The sequence below is a fragment of the Garra rufa genome, chromosome 10, assembly GCF_049309525.1.
Source record: "Garra rufa chromosome 10, GarRuf1.0, whole genome shotgun sequence".
Classification (NCBI taxonomy): Eukaryota; Metazoa; Chordata; class Actinopteri; order Cypriniformes; family Cyprinidae; genus Garra; species Garra rufa.
Window position 1 is genome coordinate 50,081,895 of NC_133370.1, and position 21,004 is coordinate 50,102,898.

Genomic DNA, 21,004 nt, shown 5'->3' on the forward strand with positions numbered 1-21,004 from the left:
GCGCAGATGTAAACAAAAAAAGCCATTTAAAACTGCAATAAAGGCGCAGATGTAAACAAAAAAAGCCATTTAAAACTGTGCAATAAAGGCGCAGATGTAAACAAAAAAAAGACATTTAAAACTGTGCAATAAAGGCGCAGATGTAAACAAAAAAAAGCCATTTAAAACTGTGCAATAAAGGCGCAGATGTAAACAAAAAAAAGCCATTTAAAACTGTGCAATAAAGGCGCAGATGTAAACAAAAAAAAGCCATTTAAAACTGTGCAATAAAGGCGCAGATGTAAACAAAAAAAAGCCATTTAAAACTGTGCAATAAAGGCGCAGATGTAAACAAAAAAAAAGACATTTAAAACTGTGCAATAAAGGCGCAGATGTAAACAAAAAAAAGCCATTTAAAACTGTGCAATAAAGGCGCAGATGTAAACAAAAAAAGCTATTTAAAACTGTGCAATAAAGGCACTGATGTAAACAAAAAAAGCTATTTAAAACTGCAATAAAGGCGCAGATGTAAACAAAAAAAGCCATTTAAAACTGTGCAATAAAGGCGCAGATGTAAACAAAAAAAGCCATTTAAAACTGTGCAATAAAGGCGCAGATGTAAACAAAAAAAGCCATTTAAAACTGTGCAATAAAGGCGCAGATGTAAACAAAAAAAAGCCATTTAAAACTGTGCAATAAAGGCGCAGATGTAAACAAAAAAAAGCCATTTAAAACTGTGCAATAAAGGCGCAGATGTAAACAAAAAAAAGCCATTTAAAACTGTGCAATAAAGGCGCAGATGTAAACAAAAAAAAGCCATTTAAAACTGTGCAATAAAGGCACAGATGTAAACAAAAAAAAAGACATTTAAAACTGTGCAATAAAGGCGCAGATGTAAACAAAAAATAATTTAAAACTTAATTACCTGTACATTATATAAAAATAGGCACAAAGTGGGGGCAAATTGGGAAAAAAAGCCCCTTTAAAAATGTGCACAAACTGGGAATAAAGCCCATTTACAACTTTGCTAGAAATGGGGGCAAATTGGAAAAGGCCCCTTTAAAACTGTGCAAGAAATGGGGGCAAATTGGAAAAAAAAACCTTTATAAATGTGCACAAACTGGGGGCAAATTGGGAAAAAAAGCCCCTTTAAAACTGTGCTTGAAATGGGGGCAAATTGGGTAAAAAGACCCTTTAAAAATGTACAAGAAATGGGGGCAAATTGAAAAAAAAAAACCTTTATAAATGTGCACAAACTGGGGGCAAATTGGGTAAAAAGCCCCTTTAAAAATGTGCACAAACTGAGGGCAGATTGGGGGAAAAGCCCCTTTAAAACTGTGCAAGAAATAGAGGAAAATTGGAAAAAAGCCCCTTTAAAAATGTGCACAAACTGGGGCAAATTGGGTAAAAAGCCCCTTTATAAATGTGCACAAACTGGGGCAAATTGGAAAAAAGCCCCTTTAAAAATGTGCACAAACTGGGAATAAAGCCCATTCAAAACTTTGCAAGAAATGGGGGCAAATTGGGGGAAAAGCCCCTTTAAAACTGTGCAAGAAATGGGGGCAGATTGGGGGAAAAGCCCCTTTAAAACTGTGCAAGAAATGGGGGCAAATTGGAAAAAAGCCCCTTTATAAATGTGCACAAACTGGGGCAAATTGGGTAAAAAGCCCCTTTAAAAATGTGCACAAACTGGGAATAAAGCCCATTCAAAACTTTGCAAGAAATGGGGGCAAATTGGGGGAAAAGCCCCTTTAAAACTGTGCAAGAAATGGGGGCAGATTGGGGGAAAAGCCCCTTTAAAACTGTGCAAGAAATGGGGGCAAATTGGAAAAAAGCCCCTTTATAAATGTGCACAAACTGGGGCAAATTGGGTAAAAAGCCCCTTTATAAATGTGCACAAACTGGGGCAAATTGGAAAAAAGCCCCTTTAAAAATGTGCACAAACTGGGAATAAAGCCCATTCAAAACTTTGCAAGAAATGGGGGCAAATTGGGGGAAAAGCCCCTTTAAAACTGTGCAAGAAATGGGGGCAGATTGGGGGAAAAGCCCCTTTAAAACTGTGCAAGAAATGGGGGCAAATTGGAAAAAAGCCCCTTTATAAATGTGCACAAACTGGGGCAAATTGGGTAAAAAGCCCCTTTAAAAATGTGCTAGAAATAGGGAAAAATTGAAAAATACCCTTTATAAATGTGCACAAACTGGGGGCAGATTGGGAAAAAAGCCCCTTAAAACTGTGCTAGAAATGGGGGCAAATTGGAAAAAAGCCCCTTTAAAAATGTGCACAAACTGGGGGCGGATTGGGAAAAAAAAGCCCCTTAAAACTGTGCTAGAAATGGGGGCAGATTGGGGGAAAAGCCCCTTTAAAACTGTGCAAGAAATGGGGGCAAATTGGAAAAAAGCCCCTTTATAAATGTGCACAAACTGGGGCAAATTGGGTAAAAAGCCCCTTTAAAAATGTGCTAGAAATAGGGAAAAATTGAAAAATACCCTTTATAAATGTGCACAAACTGGGGCAAATTGGGTAAAAAGCCCCTTAAAACTGTGCTAGAAATGGGGGCAAATTGGAAAAAAGCCCCTTTATAAATGTGCACAAACTGGGGGCAGATTGGGAAAAAAGCCCCTTAAAACTGTGCACAAACTGGGGCAAATTGGGTAAAAAGCCCCTTAAAACTGTGCTAGAAATGGGGGCAAATTGGAAAAAAGCCCCTTTATAAATGTGCACAAACTGGGGGCAGATTGGGAAAAAAGCCCCTTAAAACTGTGCACAAACTGGGGCAGATTGGGAAAAAAGCCCCTTAAAACTGTGCTAGAAATGGGGGCAAATTGGAAAAAAGCCCCTTTAAAAATGTGCACAAACTGGGGGCGGATTGGGAAAAAAAAGCCCCTTAAAACTGTGCTAGAAATGGGGGCAAATTGGAAAAAAGCCCCTTTATAAATGTGCACAAACTGGGGGCGGATTGGGAAAAAAAAGCCCCTTAAAACTGTGCTAGAAATGGGGGCAAATTGGAAAAAAGCCCCTTTATAAATGTGCACAAACTGGGGGCAGATTGGGAAAAAAGCCCCTTAAAAATGTGCACAAACTGGGGCAAATTGGGTAAAAAGCCCCTTTAAAAATGTGCTAGAAATAGGGAAAAATTGAAAAATACCCTTTATAAATGTGCACAAACTGGGGGCGGATTGGGAAAAAAGCCCCTTAAAACTGTGCACAAACTGGGGCAAATTGGAAAAAAGCCCCTTTATAAATGTGCACAAACTGGGGGCGGATTGGGAAAAAAGCCCCTTAAAACTGTGCACAAACTGGGGCAAATTGGAAAAAAGCCCCTTTATAAATGTGCACAAACTGGGGGCGGATTGGGAAAAAAAAGCCCCTTAAAACTGTGCTAGAAATGGGGGCAAATTGAAAAATGCCCTTTATAAATGTGCACAAACTGGGGGCGGATTGGGAAAAAAAAGCCCCTTAAAACTGTGCTAGAAATGGGGGCAAATTGAAAAATGCCCTTTATAAATGTGCACAAACTGGGGGCAGATTGGGAAAAAAGACCCTTAAAAATGTGCACAAACTGGGGCAAATTGGGTAAAAAGCCCCTTAAAACTGTGCAAGAAATGGGGGCAGATTGGGAAAAAAGCCCCTTTAAAAATAAATGAAATAAATATAAATAAAAATACCAAATCAAGAACGTGTTTCTTTTTCCTTATTTATGTGTGAATTAATCATTGAAATGCAAAGTTTACATTCATAATTCCTACACATTAGTATATGTTTGGTCTGTGAAGGCTTGTTTTAATGTGATGAATCATTATCTGCTGTAATTTGGAGGCTCTCATGTTTAATTACACTGTTCTGCTGTTCAGATGTTTCTAAATGACAAACACCTGGATGCTGGAAGCTTGGATTTGGATCTGTAATATTTTGACGGTGCTTTAGTTCACACACACACACACACACACACACACACACACACACACACACACACACACACACACACACACACACACACACACACACACAAACTCAGTGTTTGTAAATCAGGTCAGTTTTATTGCTGAAATCATGGCGTCCCTCGGTGACTCGCTGTGACACGTGGCGCTTCAGGACGGTTCGTCGCTCACTCATATAAACTCATGCAGTTTCTAAAAGTTCTCAAAATCACACTATTGTTAAAAAGATGATATGGTTCCTTGAAAGGTTTTTAATTTTTTCCCACACATGTTGATGTCTTTGTGCCAACGTGAGGTGCCATAATGTTGAAGCTGCCTGAAGATCGACAACGCCGTACTAACCCAACAGGAAACCAGTCAAAACGACTCCACTTCCTGCAGGACTCCCAGAACCACTGCCACCATTTGGAACCAGTCCCAATGAACATGAAGTGAAATGCTCTTACTGGATTCTTCCCACTGCTGATGTTGTTTGATCGTCACATTGTCCTGGAAATACATCTTGCTACCTGAGCTACACCAGTGGTTCGTTAAAACTCATTTGGATGTTGGGAAATGCAGAGTTCAGATCCTTCAGAATTGGTTTCGGTTTATGATTAAAATTAGCACAGAAAGTCCCGAATCTCAAATCTACTTTAAATTGTGAAAAAAAGAGTGCATATTGTTAAAGTGCATGCAGAATATGATTGTAGCTTCATCCGCTGGATGTTTGAGTGTTGAAATAAGTTTTGAAAAGATTGATTTGCTGTCTCTATTACATTAGTGTGAGCTTTTACCCTTTGGCGTCTGACTGAAAGACAAACGTATTCAATAATTTACATTAAAGGAAACCAACATCCTTCCATTAGGACTTCTATGTAAGAATAGTGCAGACCTTCAAGCACTCAAATGTCTACAACGGCTCCCATTGGAATCGAACCCATGAGCCTAGCGTTGCAAGCAGCACACCGCACCGATGAGCTACAGTCTATGAGCACAAGTGCAAAACATCCCGAAGAACAGCTGATGATTTCTGATTCGAATAAACACAGTGCGAGAGGATGGTAAAACGTGTATTTAACTCAAAAATAAATCATATAAAACAAAAATAACATCAATAAAACATGACAAAGACTTTCAGGGCATTTGCTGACAGACATCATGAAAAATGCACTGCAAAAAATGCTTTTCTTACTTAGACTTTTTGTCTTGTTTCCAGCCAAAATATCTAAATATTCTTAAATCATAAAGGATTTTTTAGACGAGTAAAAAAATGTTTGTTTTTAGAAAAAACAAGTCAAAATTAAATGAGTTTTTGCTTAGAACAAGCTTAATAATCTGCCAATGGGGTAAACAAAAATAATCGTATTTCAAACAGAAAACAAGATTATTTTTCTTACCCCATTGGCAGATTATTTTGCTCGTTTCAAACACAAACTCACTTCATTTTGAGAATTTTTGAAAATAATTTTTACTCGTCTGGAAAATCCTTCTTGATTTAAGAATCTTTAGATATTTTGGCTGGAAACAAGACACAATCTAAGCAAGAAAAGCATTTTTTTTGCAAGTGTGATTCATCTGCATGAAAAAATAAGAATGCAAATGATGTAAAGTTAGAACAATGGTATAAAAATAACTTAAAATCCACTCATAAGTGGGAAAAACATGGCAGAAAAGCATTTTTCTGATAAAAAACAGATGCACACGAATAAAACGCGTCATATAAACATGTAGATCTGATTGACTCTAGAATTCACAGTTTGCTGTAGATGCTGATGGCGAAGGTCTGCATGAATGAGCGTCAGCATGAAGCAGCAGCGGTGAATCCTGTAAACATGCGTCAAACAGCAGCACGTCGGATCGGTGGGAATCGTAAACTGACGGAATAGTTTCCGCGTGGACCGTTTGTAAAAGCGTTAGCGTGTCACAAAACGGATCCCGCTGCGTGCGAATGTACACGCTGGCAGGAAGTGCTCGAAAGTGCTGGACGTGCCGCTCGCAGCCTGAGAATCCGCTGATCTGAGGATGATGGAGTAACGTGACGGATGAGGGATCGGTGACGTCTGATCGCAGTCTCTGCCCGCAGCCGCCGCTCTGCGGAAGGATCTCAGACGTCTGGGAGCGTCCAGCTCGTGACGGGACCATCAGGCCATCCGCGCTGCTCCTCTACGGCCGGTGAAACCTGACAGACACAGCAGCAAAACACACACGGATGAATAAAAACAAATTAACATTACTTGACTTAAAGGGCTCATCGGATGCCCATTTTCCACAAGTTCATATGATTCTTTAGGGTCTTAATGGAAGTCTATAATATACTTTGGTTAAAAATTCTCAATAGAAGTGTAAAAAAACACCCTTTTACCTTGTGAAAATCAGCTCTGCTAAAAATCAAATGATTTTTTCGCATGGTCCCTTTAAATGCAAATGAGCTCTGCTCGCCCCGCCCCTCTCTGCTGTGGGATGATGAGCCGTAATGTTTACTTTAGCCACATTTAGCCGCGTTTAGTGGTGAAACTTGCCAACAAGCACATTATTAACCCTTATGCGGTCTTTGGGGGATTTCTGGACCCCGAATGGCGTTCGCTAAAATTTAAAAAAATGTTCCCTTTGTCCAAATGGTATGAGACTTTGTAAATCAGTCAACATATCTTGATCTACAAATTAAAATTAAATTGGAATGATAGCTTGATTTTATGTTAGTGTGAAAAAAATACTCACGTTCGTGGTCTTGTTATAAAATAATAGAAAAATAACATTAGTTTTTTTGTTTTTTTTACTGTTTATTAATGTTTTTACTCCTCATGTGTGTAGTTTTTGGAGGACTTAGGATATTTTTTTAAATATATATAAATTAATAAATAAATATTTTTATAGGTTTTTACACAAAAACAGCTTATTTTGTAAAATTCCCTTTCATAAAAAACCCACGTCTAACTTTCATTCATGGGGATGAAATGGATAATTTCACATGGTTTAGTGTAAGATCAATATGTAACAGAACTGGTTTTGTTTCAGTACGAAAAATAACTTAAAGCTTAACTTTGTCAAAAAGTATTTTTTATTGTAATAATTGTGATTTCATAATATGTAGATATGAACTCAACTGAAAAAACTTGTGAAAAGATATCTTATTGTTGGTCAAATATCAATTAGTTAATAGTAGTGCTCTGCAACCATCTAGTGGTAAAAGTTATATTTTTTTACTTTTAAAACTGAATTTTCCAAAAAATGGGCAAAAATCTTACGCTAAACCATATCAAATTACCCATGTTATCCCCATGAATGAAAGTTTAAAATGTGGGCATATAAACCTATTAAAAATGTATATTTATTTAATAATTTATATATATTTAAAAAATAGCATAAAAACTGTGAAAACTGCACAAATCTGGAGTAAAAACATTAATAAACAGGAAAAACATTTTTTCGTTTTTTTTACTATTATTTTGTTACAAAATTTACGTTTTGTTGAGTGTGACCATGAGTGTGATTCCAAAACGAAGACCGCATAAGGGTTAAGAAAAGCCATTTGGAAAGATGCATTATAAAACCCTAATATTCACTTCTGCTGTGGGTGAAGCTGCATCACAAGTGATTCGCATAAACATAGACGCATACGTAGATCGGGATCGGTGCTTTCCTTTTAAAAATGAAAGTACTGATTTCCTCTGCATCTTCAGTGACTCAGATGTCGGGAGTAAATGTCGACTGCTGTGTTCATGATTACATCCAACAACAGAACACCTCAATCGCTCAATTAGAGTCTTCCTCTGCTCCTGAGTCACACAATGGAGATCAGAGTCGGACTGTTTCAGCTCGGTGAGGGCGGGGCTAAGGTAAGGCGCTCATGTCAATCAACTGTCGTGGGAGGGGCCTCTGTCTGTGTGTCGCCACACCCACAAGAAGCTGAGAACTGATTTTAAAAAGGGGATGTTCATTTTAAATATTTAAAAAATACCACTGGGTGGATGTTTATCATTGTAGGATGGTTGTGTTCACAAACTAACACCACATTAATGTTCAAACAACATGGAAAAGTCAGTTTTGCATCTGATGACCGCTTTAAAGTAGGATATCAGTACGCTCATTTCTTAAACACTGAAGTATACAGTTTATGCCATGGGCGTTCTTCTGTTGATGTTATTAAAAAATAACCACCCTGCAATATTCTGGGAATGGTTTTTTATGGTTGCAAAAATATAAAAAAAAAACCTGAAAAATAAGTTCGTAGAACTTTATTGCTTGGTTACTTTATTACTTGGCTAACTAAAAACGTTGTTAGGGAAACATTTTGTGTTTTCCTGGATAATCACAAAACGTATCTGATCATGTTTTAAAATCAAGTGTTTTAAAATGTATCAACTACAAATACTTCATTTTTAGAATCTGAGCATCAGTGATCAATCACAGCAGTGGTAATGTATTCTTGAGCTTTTTTGTCATCCTATGATTTTCAATATGAAACTTAAACCACCACTAGATGGCGGCAAGTCTCTTGTCATTTGTTCAAAAGGACTAAATCATTCAGGAATGAAGCAAGTGCACTGCAAAAAATGCTTTTCTTACTTAGATTTTTTTTTTGTCTTTTTCCAGGCAAAATATCAAAAAAATTCATATATCAAGTAGACTACATGAGTAAAAATTGTCCTGTTTTCCGAAAAAAAAACCTAGAGTTTTTGCTTGAAACAAACAAAATAATCTGCCAATGGTGTAAAAGAAAAATAATCTAGTTTTCTATTTGAAATGAGATTTTTTTTCTTACCCCATTGGTAGATTATTTGGCTTGTTGTAAGCTAAAACACAATTTTGACTTTTTTTTTTTTTTTTTTTTGAAAACAAGAGTTTTTACTCGTCTAGAAAATCCTCCTTGATTTAAGAATGTTCAGATATTTTGGCTGGAAACAAGATAAAAAAATCTAAGTAAGAAAAGCATTTTTTGCAGTGTGACTTAAACAGCTCATTGAATCATTCGCTCAACCGATTCAGACAAAACGCAAATTAATTCAGGAATGAAACAGCGCTTCTGCTGGCTTTTTATATTGGCAAAATAGATTCAAACAAACAACAATGGGTGTAAAATATCACTTAGGGATAGTTCACCCAACAATTAAAGCTAGGACCAGAAACTGTTCAGTTACAAGTTTTGTGTTCAGCAGAATAAAGAAACTCATACAGGTTTGGAACAACCCTGGACCACAAAAACCAATCATAAGGGTCAATTTGTTGTTAAAATTGAGATTTATACATCTGGAAGCTGTAAAAATAAGCTTTCCAAAGATGTATGGTTTGTAAGAATAGGACAATATTTGGCTGAGATACAATATTTGAAAATCTGCAATCTGAGGGTGCAAAAAATTCAAAACATTGAGAAAATCACCTTTAAAGTTGTCCAAATGAAGTTCTTAGCAATGCATATTACTAATCAAAAATTAAGTTTTGATATATTTCGGTAGGATTATCTTCATGGAACATGATCTTTGCTTAATATCCTAATGATTTTTGGCATAAAATAAAAATCAATAATTTTTACCCATACAATGTATTTCTGTTGGCTATTGCTACAAATATACCCGGGCCACTTAAGACTGGTTTTGTGCTCCGGGGTCACATTTTTGGATGAACTATCCCTTTAATATTAAGACACTGATTTTCTACAAGAGTTTAATACACAGGTGTGAGATGCAGTCACATGAAGCTGCTAGTGTTGACGTGCTTCACCTGGTCAGATGGCGACTGGACTCATGCACCTCCATCTCATTGCTCTTGAAATCATTCAGCTCTTTCCTGATGGCAGCCTGCAGCGACACACACACACACACACACACACACACACACACACACACACACACACACACACACACACACACACACACACACACACACACACACACACACACACACACACACACACACACACACACACACACACACACACACACACACACACACACACACACACACACACACACACGTATATATATGAGTTCAGGTCAAGCTGCCTGAAGAGGCTCACAAACACTGTTTCTGCACGCTTTAGTCCTGTGTAAATCCTCTGGTCTCGGCTGTCCCTTCATTTATATAATGGGATTTCATTGCATAACACAAGCTCAAGAGTTTGCATCTGAACCGGTTCACGTGTCGCTCAACGTGCCGCCCGTCACTCAGTGAAGAATGAGGACTTACCTGCTATTTGCACACCTTATTCAATCAATTCTCTTCATTTTTATATTAGTATTCATTTGAATGTTGACTAATGATGACTTTCCCTCTAAACCAGAACAGTGCTTAACATGTAACACTCAGGATGTGCTTTTTTATATGAATGTTTTCATCTTTTAATATATTAACGCAAACGTCCAACAGAATAAATGATATAATGTTTAACTTGTGTTTTTGTGAAGCAACACTGTTCTCTTGATCTTACGCAGCTGAAGTTTTGTTCTGTAGGATCTCTGTGTGTATTTGCCAAATGTACTTTGCCTTGCTATTTGCATTTCTTTTTTTGCAGAAACATAATTAAGGTTTTACTTTAGCTAAAACATAAATAAAAATAGATTTTTTAATAATCAATTAATTCATCAAATTTGTTTAATAATCAACACAAAAAAGAAATAGTAAATAAACATTTAAATCTCAATTTCTTTATGATACAATTGTTTCTATTCCCATTTATTGTTGAAATCTAAACATTTAAACAACAGATTTATTCAAACAAAGTAAAATGCAACGAATACACTGCAAAAAATATTTTCTCATTTAGTATTTTTGTCATGTTTTCTATTATAAATATCTAAAGATTCTTGAATCAAGATTAATTTATTTTACAAGTAAAACGATTTAAGATATTATGTCTTGTTTTCTAAAAAAAAGTTAACAAAATGTTGTTAGTTTTTGCTTAAAACAAACAAAAATATCTTGTTTAGCCTTTTTCTCGCCCCATTGGTGGATATTTATGCTAAAATGTAAACTTTTTTTTAGAAAACAAGACTTAATATCTTAAATGTTTTACAAGTAAATGCATCTTTAAGAATGTTTTGATATTTATACTAAAAAACAGGACAAAAACACAAAGTAAAAAAAATTATTTTTTTCCATGATTTGCAAAAAAAATGCCTTTCTTTCCAGACAAAATATAAAAAAATTCTTAAATCAAGGAGGATTTTCTTGACGGGTAAAAATCATCGTCTTGTTTTCAGAAAAAAACATGTCAAAATTAAGTGTGTTTTTGTTTAGAACAACCAAAATAATCTGGCAATGGGGAAAGAAAGAAAAAAATCTAATTTCAAACAAAAAACAAGATTATTTTTCTTACCCCATTGCCAGGTTATTAAGCTTGTTTCAGGCAAAAACAAGACAATTTTTACTCGTCTACAAATTTTTTTCTTGATTTAAGAATTTTTAGGTATTTTGGCTGGAAACAAGACAAAAAAATCTAAGTTAGAAAAACATTTTTTTGCATTTTTTGATCTGATGTTCATTCATGTTTATGCTGAGAATTAGTTTCATATCAGAAGGGACAAATAAAAAAGCTTCTTGCAAATATTATATGGCAAGAGCTAAAAGATTGTTGATCAAAATGATTCCGCTGCTGTTGTAATGTCAGTGCATCCCTAATGCAGAGGCAGAGCTATAAATTATTTAAAAAATAATAATACATTAACGTCTCATAATTCGCCAATAATTATTTACAATTTGACTTATTTTCTAATAGTTTTTCTTACCCCATAATGCAAAACAGCTAAACAGCTATCGATGAAAAAGTAAAAATAAATAAATAAATAAATACAAAAATAAAAAAAGGTTTTGCTGGCTGACGCTGAAAAAGACATGACCGTGAGTCACTTTGAAATGAAGAGGAGTCGGCTGCTAATGGCAGTGCTTCAGCCTCTAATGATCTTCAGAATCAGTAAATCGAAACTGTGGACCTTCGGATCGGTCTGCAACAGAGGAACCAGCCACTCAACCAATGCTGGGGAAATTTCAGAAGACCGTAATTGACGGAAACCCACCCTCCTTCAATACTGAGATTTACTGTATGCCTTGTCTTAAAGGTCACATGTTGTACACATTTCTGGAGGTTTACTTTAGTTGTTGATGTCCTTAAAAATATATATTTGCAGTATAAGTGCCAAAATCCATCTCAATATATTTTTACAGCTCCTTTCTTAGGAACTCTGTCAAAAACTGGTTGAATTTGGTCCGTCTAATTAATATTCATGAGCCTCTCTTCTGATTGGCCTGTTGTTTCCTGAGTGACACATAGCCAGGCCAACCACAGTTAATTAGGGTCATGTATGCTGTAGTCCGCAGTGGCTTGCTGATACTCAACAGGATATTTCAGAATGATCTTTTTCTTTTTCAAACACCGAATGCAGTAAGCTACATAACCGTTGCTTTAGTAAAGCCCCTTTCACAATGCACGCTGACTCTGGAAAATTACGTGAACGAGCGTTGTGTGAACAAAAGCCAGAACCAAATGCCATTAAGGCAGTGTTGTAGTGATGATGCACGTTACTCTGTGACTCTTCACGATGGAAAAATACGTGCAAAGTGGAATGAAGCGGCGATCAGAGAGCTCCTCACTATCAGCGCTGAAGCACAGATCCTCCATCAGGTTAGTTTCAGTTTAGTGAAATGTACGCGTCGCATTACATCTCACATACAAATGTCACATGTCTTTATGGGATCTTTACGGGTTGTGTGTAAAGCACGCACAGATTCAGGAAAACCACTGTGTGAATGAACCAAATCAAACTATTCCGGAACAAATCATGGGACACATTATCTGTGTGGATGAGACTAAAGTTGACGTGCCACTGGTCTCTTATATTAACATTGTTTGGAAGCCTGTGCAATGATGTAGTATCCTGACATTAATAGACTGAACAGCATTTTCTCAATTTGTTTCCATGTTGTTGTTGTATGGACGCGATGTTGTCTGGGGGTTTGACAAAAGGAAGGTGGGACGGTGGTTGGTGACTGAAGGCAGTGACTGAGTAGATCGGACGTCACATTTTTACGGAAGTCACAGCGGTTTGTGAAAATGAACAGCTACTTTAAGCAGGCTGTGTGCAGTTTACTGTGGATTGACTGTTTTGAAACTCATATGGTAGTTACATAGCCCCTAGACCTCAGTTATCATGAAAAAAGCCAGGAAATTTCAGTTTTGACAATATGGGACCTTTAAGGCGAGACACTGCAGGTGAACAGGGTGAAAAATTAACTAATAGTTATGACCTTACTCAGTTCATTGATTACATTGATAATTGCAAACATTTTTTATATTACAAGTTTTCTAAAATGTAAGGTTTAAATATGTAAATGAGCCATTATTTAATGAAATATGCACTAATTTGAGTACAAAAATCTAAACACTGGATGAAGTCAGTTTCAAAATTCTTGTTGCATTTTTTTTTGACATATTAGAGTCAAAGCTTTTTACAGAGGGGATTTTGGGTTTTATGGCATTTTATGGCATTTCGTCATGCCATAATTCAGAAAATACTTGGAACAGAAAGGAAATGCTCAGTTTTCTTTACAATTTTTTGGGAAATAAATTGTTGCATATTATCAAGCAAATCATATATGTACAAATCCCTCTGTAAAAACCTTCAGGATATAGACAGGAATACAAATGTAAAGTGTGGTGTGTGTAAGTGCTGCTGAAGTGGAGATTTATGGCTCAGTGTAGGAGAAAAAACTCTTGGTCTTTAAAAATATGTTTTGTAATTGAAAACTACTGACACAAATAGATAAAGTGCTACAAAAGAAGCATGTAACAGTGTTGTTTTCATGTTTTCTCTCCACTAGTCTGAAAAAAAAAAAAAAAAACACTATGAAAAATCCCAAAATCTCAAACTTGACAGGTGCATGAAAAAGTGTTTTTGCCTGCAGTGTCTCTCCTTAATATAATTGATTATAACTGAAAAATCACACAGAACAGAACAGAATTGAACAAGATGTTATCATTTCATATTAAGTAAATGAGTAAACAATAGGCTTCATGCCCAACAGGCTTCCGTTTTCTGCTAAACAGGTCTCGTTGCTTCCGGTTCACGCGTTTTGCATATCCCTCTTTAAATATGAACATGATTTACTCAAGATTCATTCAAAGTAGACACTAAAAATGATCATAACCAATGTCCATCACATATGTGGATTGATATATAAAAGTTTTAAATTTTTATTTTATTTCACTAACATTTATATATAAATATCGAATGAAACGTCCACAATAAACAGCTGGCTTGTTTAACTGATTACCTTAAAAGTCCGTCGATATCGCCATTATTTATTACGGCTATTAACACGTTCTCCGACAAGCGGAAGCAATGAGACCTGTTTTCCGGGGTTGGTCATGTGACGTTCGGCATAAAGCCTATTTAATAATGCAACTGAAAACATGAGGCCGTTGGTATGACAACTAAATAATAATAATAATAATAATAAAATATATATATAAATAAACTTGTAACGGTCTGCTGTTATGTTGTGTATGTTATGTATATAAGTTTTTCTAAGATTATTTTGGTAATGAAGAAGGTGAATTTATTATTTAATTTATTTTCTGTTATTTGGTTTGGGACTTTTATTTTGATATCCATGGTTGTATGTAATGGCTGACTGCACGTAAGGATTTCAGTTCCTGTAAGCAAGCGGCAAACATGAAGGTTGTGCATGAGCGGGTCAATGGATGTGTTTCTGCAAAGGACTTGAACGGGTGATTAAGGAGTATTCAAGATCATTTCTCTTTTATGTAGCATGCAGCCAACGAGGTATTTCTCTTTGTATTTGCTTTGTTTGTATTTTGTGTTTTGAAGTTTCTGAAGTTTGTTTATATGTTTGGGTTGTATTAAGTTAATGTGGTTTTGCATTTTGTTTAGTTTTCACGGTGGATTGGGCGAAAAGCATCAAATAAACCAGTAGTACGGAAACCACTTGTGCCTGTGTATGCTGAAAGGGATTTACAGTGAAAACTCGACTGTTCAACGACGCGAGTGGGTGACGCGACTACATGCAGCATGTTCGCCGAGCTAGCGGGATTAGGACGCATTTGCAACGCCTGGATTGCTTCTTCGAAGGACTAACAGATGAGCAAACATTGCACACACATTGCACATACGTATATAGACTTAAGAAGATGCACAGAACACTGGACTAATTTATTAAGAGTTTAAGTATTTAAGAGAAGAGGATTTGTAAAGTTTTCTAAAGAATTTTATTGTAAGGAAAGGTTGTGCATTTACATTGTGTGTGGGACATGTTTAATTCGTTTGCACGCATTTAATTCAGGAGTGTAATTTGTATACAAATGTAAAGGTTTTATTGAATTATCTAGATTTCGAATTGAAAGGGGTTTGTAAATGCTATTGGCTATTTAAAATCAATTTTGTTGAGTGTTTGAGGTGTTTATATTTTGAAAGTACTTGAGTTAAAAGGTTGTTTGGTACATTTATATTACATGCAGTATTGTTGCTGAAAGTTATTATTCAACATTTGAGTATTCAAGTCTTAACTGTTGGAAGTAAGAACATTTACATTTGAATAAGGGCTAGCATTGGTCTAGATGTAATTCATGCATATTTTCTATCTATAATTTTGGGTTAATGTAATTGCTCAAATGTCAGAGCCAAGGGAGCCTATAGTTCAAGTAAGGGATAACATTAAAGATAGTGCAGATTCTCAAGTACAACTTGGAATATGTCAAGAGGCTGTTGAAGCAGAGCAAGAAGAGGAACAACAGTCAAGGCAAAGTAAAAGAAAAAGAACTCTGACAGAGAAGGGTAGAGCAATGCAAGCTGCAAAAATTAAATCGCTTCAACAAAGGTTCACTTATATTTATAATAAATGGAAAACACAGGTTAAATCTTCTAAGCGAACGCTATCACAACCAGTAGAGACCTTAGCTGATGACCTGCTCAATGATATCATTGGTGATGTTGTAGGCCTTTCTGCAGATGTCCAGCGTGTTTATGATGAGCTGCGCAAAATCTCAACTCCGCAGCAAGATACGCGTCGAAGAGTGGATTTGTGTGTGGAGGTTTCCAACTTCATTGTTTCAAGAGCCTCAAGTCGACTGCAAGGAAAGACTCCAGAAGGAGAAGAGAAAGATTGGCCGGAAGCAGGCTCTCTTTTTAAGTCAAGTAAGTCAAGCTCTCTTTCCTCTATCTTGAAAGGTACCTCAGAGGGTTCAAGTAGCTCTTCTGTGAAACGACAAGATGCTGCTGCTGATGCTGCTGCAAGCCAGGCTGTTCTGGAAGTGTTAGAAGAACAAAATAAAGAACAACTGGAAATTCAGCTGTTAGAAGTTCAAGTTCAAAGGAAGATAGCTGATCAAGAGACAGCAGCTGCAAAACGTCGTTTAGAGCAAGAAGCAGAAGAGGTGAAAAGAAGAATAAAGAGAGAGGAAGAGGAAGCTACGATTAAAGCCAAAATGGAGGAAGAACATGCAGCTTTACAAAGGACTCTTGAGGAAAAACGTAGAAAGGTAAAACATTTAGAAGCAGTGAAAAGTTTAAAGGCAGCACAAGCGAGAGCAAAGGTGTATGATCAAGATGGGGTCATCGAACATCAGAAAGATTTCTTGGAAACACCTTTTCGACCACAAACTGTGACAACCTCCTCTTCAAGTGAAAGTACAGCGGAGCTTGTGAAGGTGCTGGTAGGTGCTTTAAGCGCAAATAGAATTCCAGTTCCTGAACCATCAGTATTTAGCGGTGATCCATTGAAGTACAGTGACTGGAAACTCTCCTTTGAAACGCTGATTGACCAGAAGAATATTCAAGATAAGGAAAAGATTTACTACCTTCGTAGGTATGTAAGTGGCCAAGCAAAGAAAGCGCTTGATGGATACTTCTTACTTGGAACTGATTCTTCATATGCTGCCGCATGGAATGTCTTAGAGGAGAGATATGGAAATCCATTCACAATTGCAAAGTCATATAGAGATCAGCTCCAAGCATGGCCTAAGATGGGATCTAGAGACAGTTTTGAGCTCAGAGAGTTTGTTGATTTTCTGCGTAGTTGTGAGGCTGCCATGGTTCACATCAAGGCACTGGAAATTTTGAATGATTGTAATGAGAACAGGAAGATTCTTTTAAAGTTACCAGACTGGTTGGCAGTAAGATGGAATCGTAAGGTTATTGAAATCGAAGAGGAGACCAACCAATTTCCTTCATTCAGCCAGTTTGTCAAGTTTTTGACCAGAGAGGTGAAGATTGCTTGTAATCCTGTTACATCATTGCAGGCACTTAAACTAGGTGATGTTGAAACGCCAAAGTTTCAAAAACGTCAGAGCTTTGGAGCTAAGACCTTAAATACAAGCACTAGTGAAAAACCTGTTGTAACATGTATTTTCTGTCAGAAGATTGGACATACTTTGCACAAATGCAGGAAGTTCATGGAGAAATCAGTTTCAGATAAAATTAAATTTGTTCAAGCTGAAAAGTTATGCTTTGGTTGTCTCAAACCTGGTCATTTCTCAAAGAGTTGCAACAGTAGGAGTGTCTGCAATATGTGTCACAAGATGCATCCGACCTGTTTGCATGAGGAGCGAATTAGAGAGAACCAAAAGTTACCACAAGTTAAGTCAAGTACAAGTCAAGAAAGATTTCCATCAATACAATATCAAGAACCAACCACAGCTGTTACTTCAAACAGAGTAATTCTTGATGAAACTAACATTCAAACAGCAGCGATAATTCCTGTCTGGGTTTCATCCATAACTCAACCAGCAAAAGAAATCCTTGTTTATGCTCTTTTAGACTCTCAAAGTGATACGACTTTCATTTTAAGGGAAGTAGCTGAAACTTTAGAAGCAAGCAAAGAACAAGTCAAGCTCAAGCTATCTACCATGACTTCAAAGACCACAGTAGTAAGCTCTCAAAAGGTAAAAAACCTACAAGTCAGAGGCTTTTATTCTGATAAAAGGATCTCTCTACCACCAGTCTACACTCGGGAATTTATTCCGGCCAACAGAAATCATATACCAACAAATGAAACCGCAAAAGCATGGGTTCATCTGAAGCATCTTCGAACCGAAATAGCACCTTTGCAGAATTGTGAAGTAGGTTTGCTCATTGGATACAACTGCTCACAAGCCCTCCTTCCAAGAGAAGTAGTTTCTGGTCAAGAACATCAACCTTATGCACAGCGTACAGATCTTGGGTGGAGCATTGTTGGCTATGGGAATCCTTATGTAGACTATGGTGACTCTATCGGAACTAGTCATCACATAGTGGTAAAGCAAGTGACACCAAGTTTGGAGTCTTCTGTTAATGTTAGAAAGGAAGTACACTATGTGAATCGAACTAAAGTAAGAGAGATTATTCCCTCAGACATAATCAAAGTCTTTGAATCAGATTTCTCAGAAAAAGCTGGAAAGACTGATTCTGTATCTCAAGAGGATTTTAAGTTTTTGTCGATATTGAGAGGAAATATTGCACAGAAGAGTAATGGTCACTACGAAATGCCATTGCCATTTAAAAGAGAAAAACCAAATCTTCCTAATAACAAGGTATGTGCAGTGCACCGCTTGGAATGTCTTGAAAAGAGATTCAAGAAAGATCAACGTTATTATGAGGACTATGTAAAATTTATGGATGACATCATTTCACGTGGTGATGCAGAGAAAGTCCCTGAGGAAGAAATTGACAACAGTCCAGCATGGTATATTCCACATCATGGAGTTTATCATCCACAGAAACCAGGGAAAATACGTGTAGTATTTGACTGTTCTGCTAAATTTCAGGATACATCCCTCAACGACCATCTGCTCACAGGTCCTGATTTGACTAATGGATTGGTAGGTGTCCTATGCCGCTTCCGTAAGGGTGCCATCGCAATTATGTGTGACATCGAAAGAATGTTTCACCAGTTTCACGTGAAAAAGGAAGATCAAGATTACCTGCGGTTTCTGTGGTGGGAGGATGGTAATTTGGAGATTACACCATCAGTCTACAGAATGAGAGTGCACTTGTTTGGAGCTGCTTCATCTCCTGGTTGTTCTAACTTTGGCTTAAAACATCTGGCAATTCAAGGTCAGGGCCAGTACAGTGAAGACACCATACGCTTCATCCAAAGAAACTTCTATGTAGACGACGGCTTGATAAGTGTTCAAACAGAGACAAAGGCCATTCAACTTATCAAAGAATCAAGAGAACTTTGTTTCACTGGCAAATTAAGACTCCACAAGTTTGTGTCTAACAGTGAAAGAGTGATGGCGACCATCCCAGAAAAGGAACGTGCCACAGTCAAAGATCTGGATATGGCTCTGAGCTTACCTCAATTGGAAAGAGCTCTTGGAGTAGAGTGGTGTATTACAGCTGACTCTTTTAAATTCAGAGTTAAAGTAAAATCTAATCCTTTAACAAGAAGGGGTGTGCTTTCTACCGTGGCCTCCGTGTATGACCCTTTAGGGTTCATGGCACCATTTGTTCTTTTGGGTAAACAAATACTTCAGCAAATGTGTAAAGAGAAGGTTGGTTGGGATGAGGAAGTTCCAGAGTACTTAAGACCTCAGTGGGAGTTCTGGATCAGAGATTTACCTAATCTAGCTGAAATGGAAATCAAGAGAGGCTTTTTACCTTCAAATTTTGGCAAGGCCAAAAGGTATGAGCTCCATCATTTTGCAGATGCAAGTGTCTCTGGATACGGTGAATGTACTTATCTGCGAGCAATTAACAAGTCTAACAAAGTTCATTGCAGTTTGGTAATGGGAAGATCAAGAGTCTCACCAACCAAAGTTATAACTATACCGAGGCTAGAACTCACAGCAGCAGTTGTTGCAGTACAAACCAGTGATATGCTTCGAAATGAGCTAGATATTCAAGATCTAAAGGAGTTCTTTTGGACAGATTCGACTGTCGTTCTTGGCTACATAAACAATGACGCCAGACGATTTCATGTGTTCGTAGCCAATCGTATTCAAAGAATTAGATCCAGTACAAAGCCTGAGCAGTGGGCTTATGTTGCCTCTGAGAACAATCCGGCTGATCATGCCTCTCGAGGATTGACAGCAGAGCAACTTAAAACCTCAAATTGGTTCACAGGACCAAAGTTTCTTTGGCAAATGGAATTACCCACAGGAGAATGCAAGGTGGGAGAAATTAAGGAGGATGATCCTGAACTTTGCAAGGTTCTTGTGTGTAATACTGCTGCAAAGGAGAATAGATCATTATTGGACCGCCTACAGAAATTCTCTGATTGGTCAAGAGCTGTAAAGGCAATTGCTAGACTGAAACTCAAAATCAAAGAATTCAAAAATGGGAAGCAACCAACCAAGGAAGGTACAAGCTTGGAAGAAAGGAAAGAAGCAGAACATGTTATCATTAAGTTGGTTCAAAAGGAAGCATTCTCTGATGAGATAAAGAGCTTGAAGCTGAAGAAAGTAGGGGCCAAGACCAAAGATGATGATAGGCTGCACAAGTTAAATCCGTTCATAGATGAAGAAGGTATCCTGAGAGTTGGAGGACGCCTAAGTAAATCTATGTTACATCCACATGTGAAGCATCCGGTAATACTCCCCAAGAACAGCCATATATCAGTTTTACTTATTAAGCATTTTCACGAAATGGTACATCATCAAGGACGTGGAATGACAATGAACGAACTGCGAGCTAATGGATGGTGGATCTTGGGATGTAGTAGAGCAGTCTCATCATACATCTTTAAATGTGTCAAGTGCAGAAAGTATAGAAGGCCAGCGGAAGAACAAAGAATGGGTGACTTACCACAAGATAGAATGGAAACAACTCCACCATTCACTTATTCTGGTATTGACTGCTTTGGTCCAATATATATCAAAGAAGGAAGAAAGGAGCTCAAGCGATATGGTCTTTTACTCACCTGTTTATGTTCAAGGGCCATACACATAGAAATGGTTGATGACATGACAACTGACTCATTCATCAATGCCTTAAGAGCGTTCATTGCGATAAGAGGAAATGTTCGTCAGTTGAGATGTGACCAAGGAAGTAATTTTGTTGGAGCAAGGAGAGAGTTTTCAGAACTTATGAGAGGAATGGATCAAGAAAGAGTTAAGGCCATAGGATGTGAATTTCTTATGAATCCACCAGCAGCGAGTCATATGGGAGGCGTCTGGGAG

General features: G+C 37.2%; 1 protein-coding gene across 2 annotated transcripts in view; it reads right to left on the reverse strand.

The window, feature by feature from the left end:
• Positions 1 to 3,997: 3,997 nt before the first annotated feature.
• The window catches only part of LOC141344912 (phosphatase and actin regulator 1-like), a 43,527-nt gene continuing 26,520 nt past the window's right edge, over positions 3,998 to 21,004 (reverse strand). For both annotated transcript variants that reach the window (XM_073849804.1, XM_073849803.1), the window contains exons 12-13: positions 9,619 to 9,695; positions 3,998 to 6,079 (exon numbers count right to left, since the gene is read on the reverse strand). In XM_073849804.1, coding sequence (XP_073705905.1) covers positions 6,064 to 6,079; positions 9,619 to 9,695 — 93 coding nt within the window. In that variant the 3' untranslated portion in view covers positions 3,998 to 6,063. The remainder of the gene's footprint in view (positions 6,080 to 9,618; positions 9,696 to 21,004) is intronic.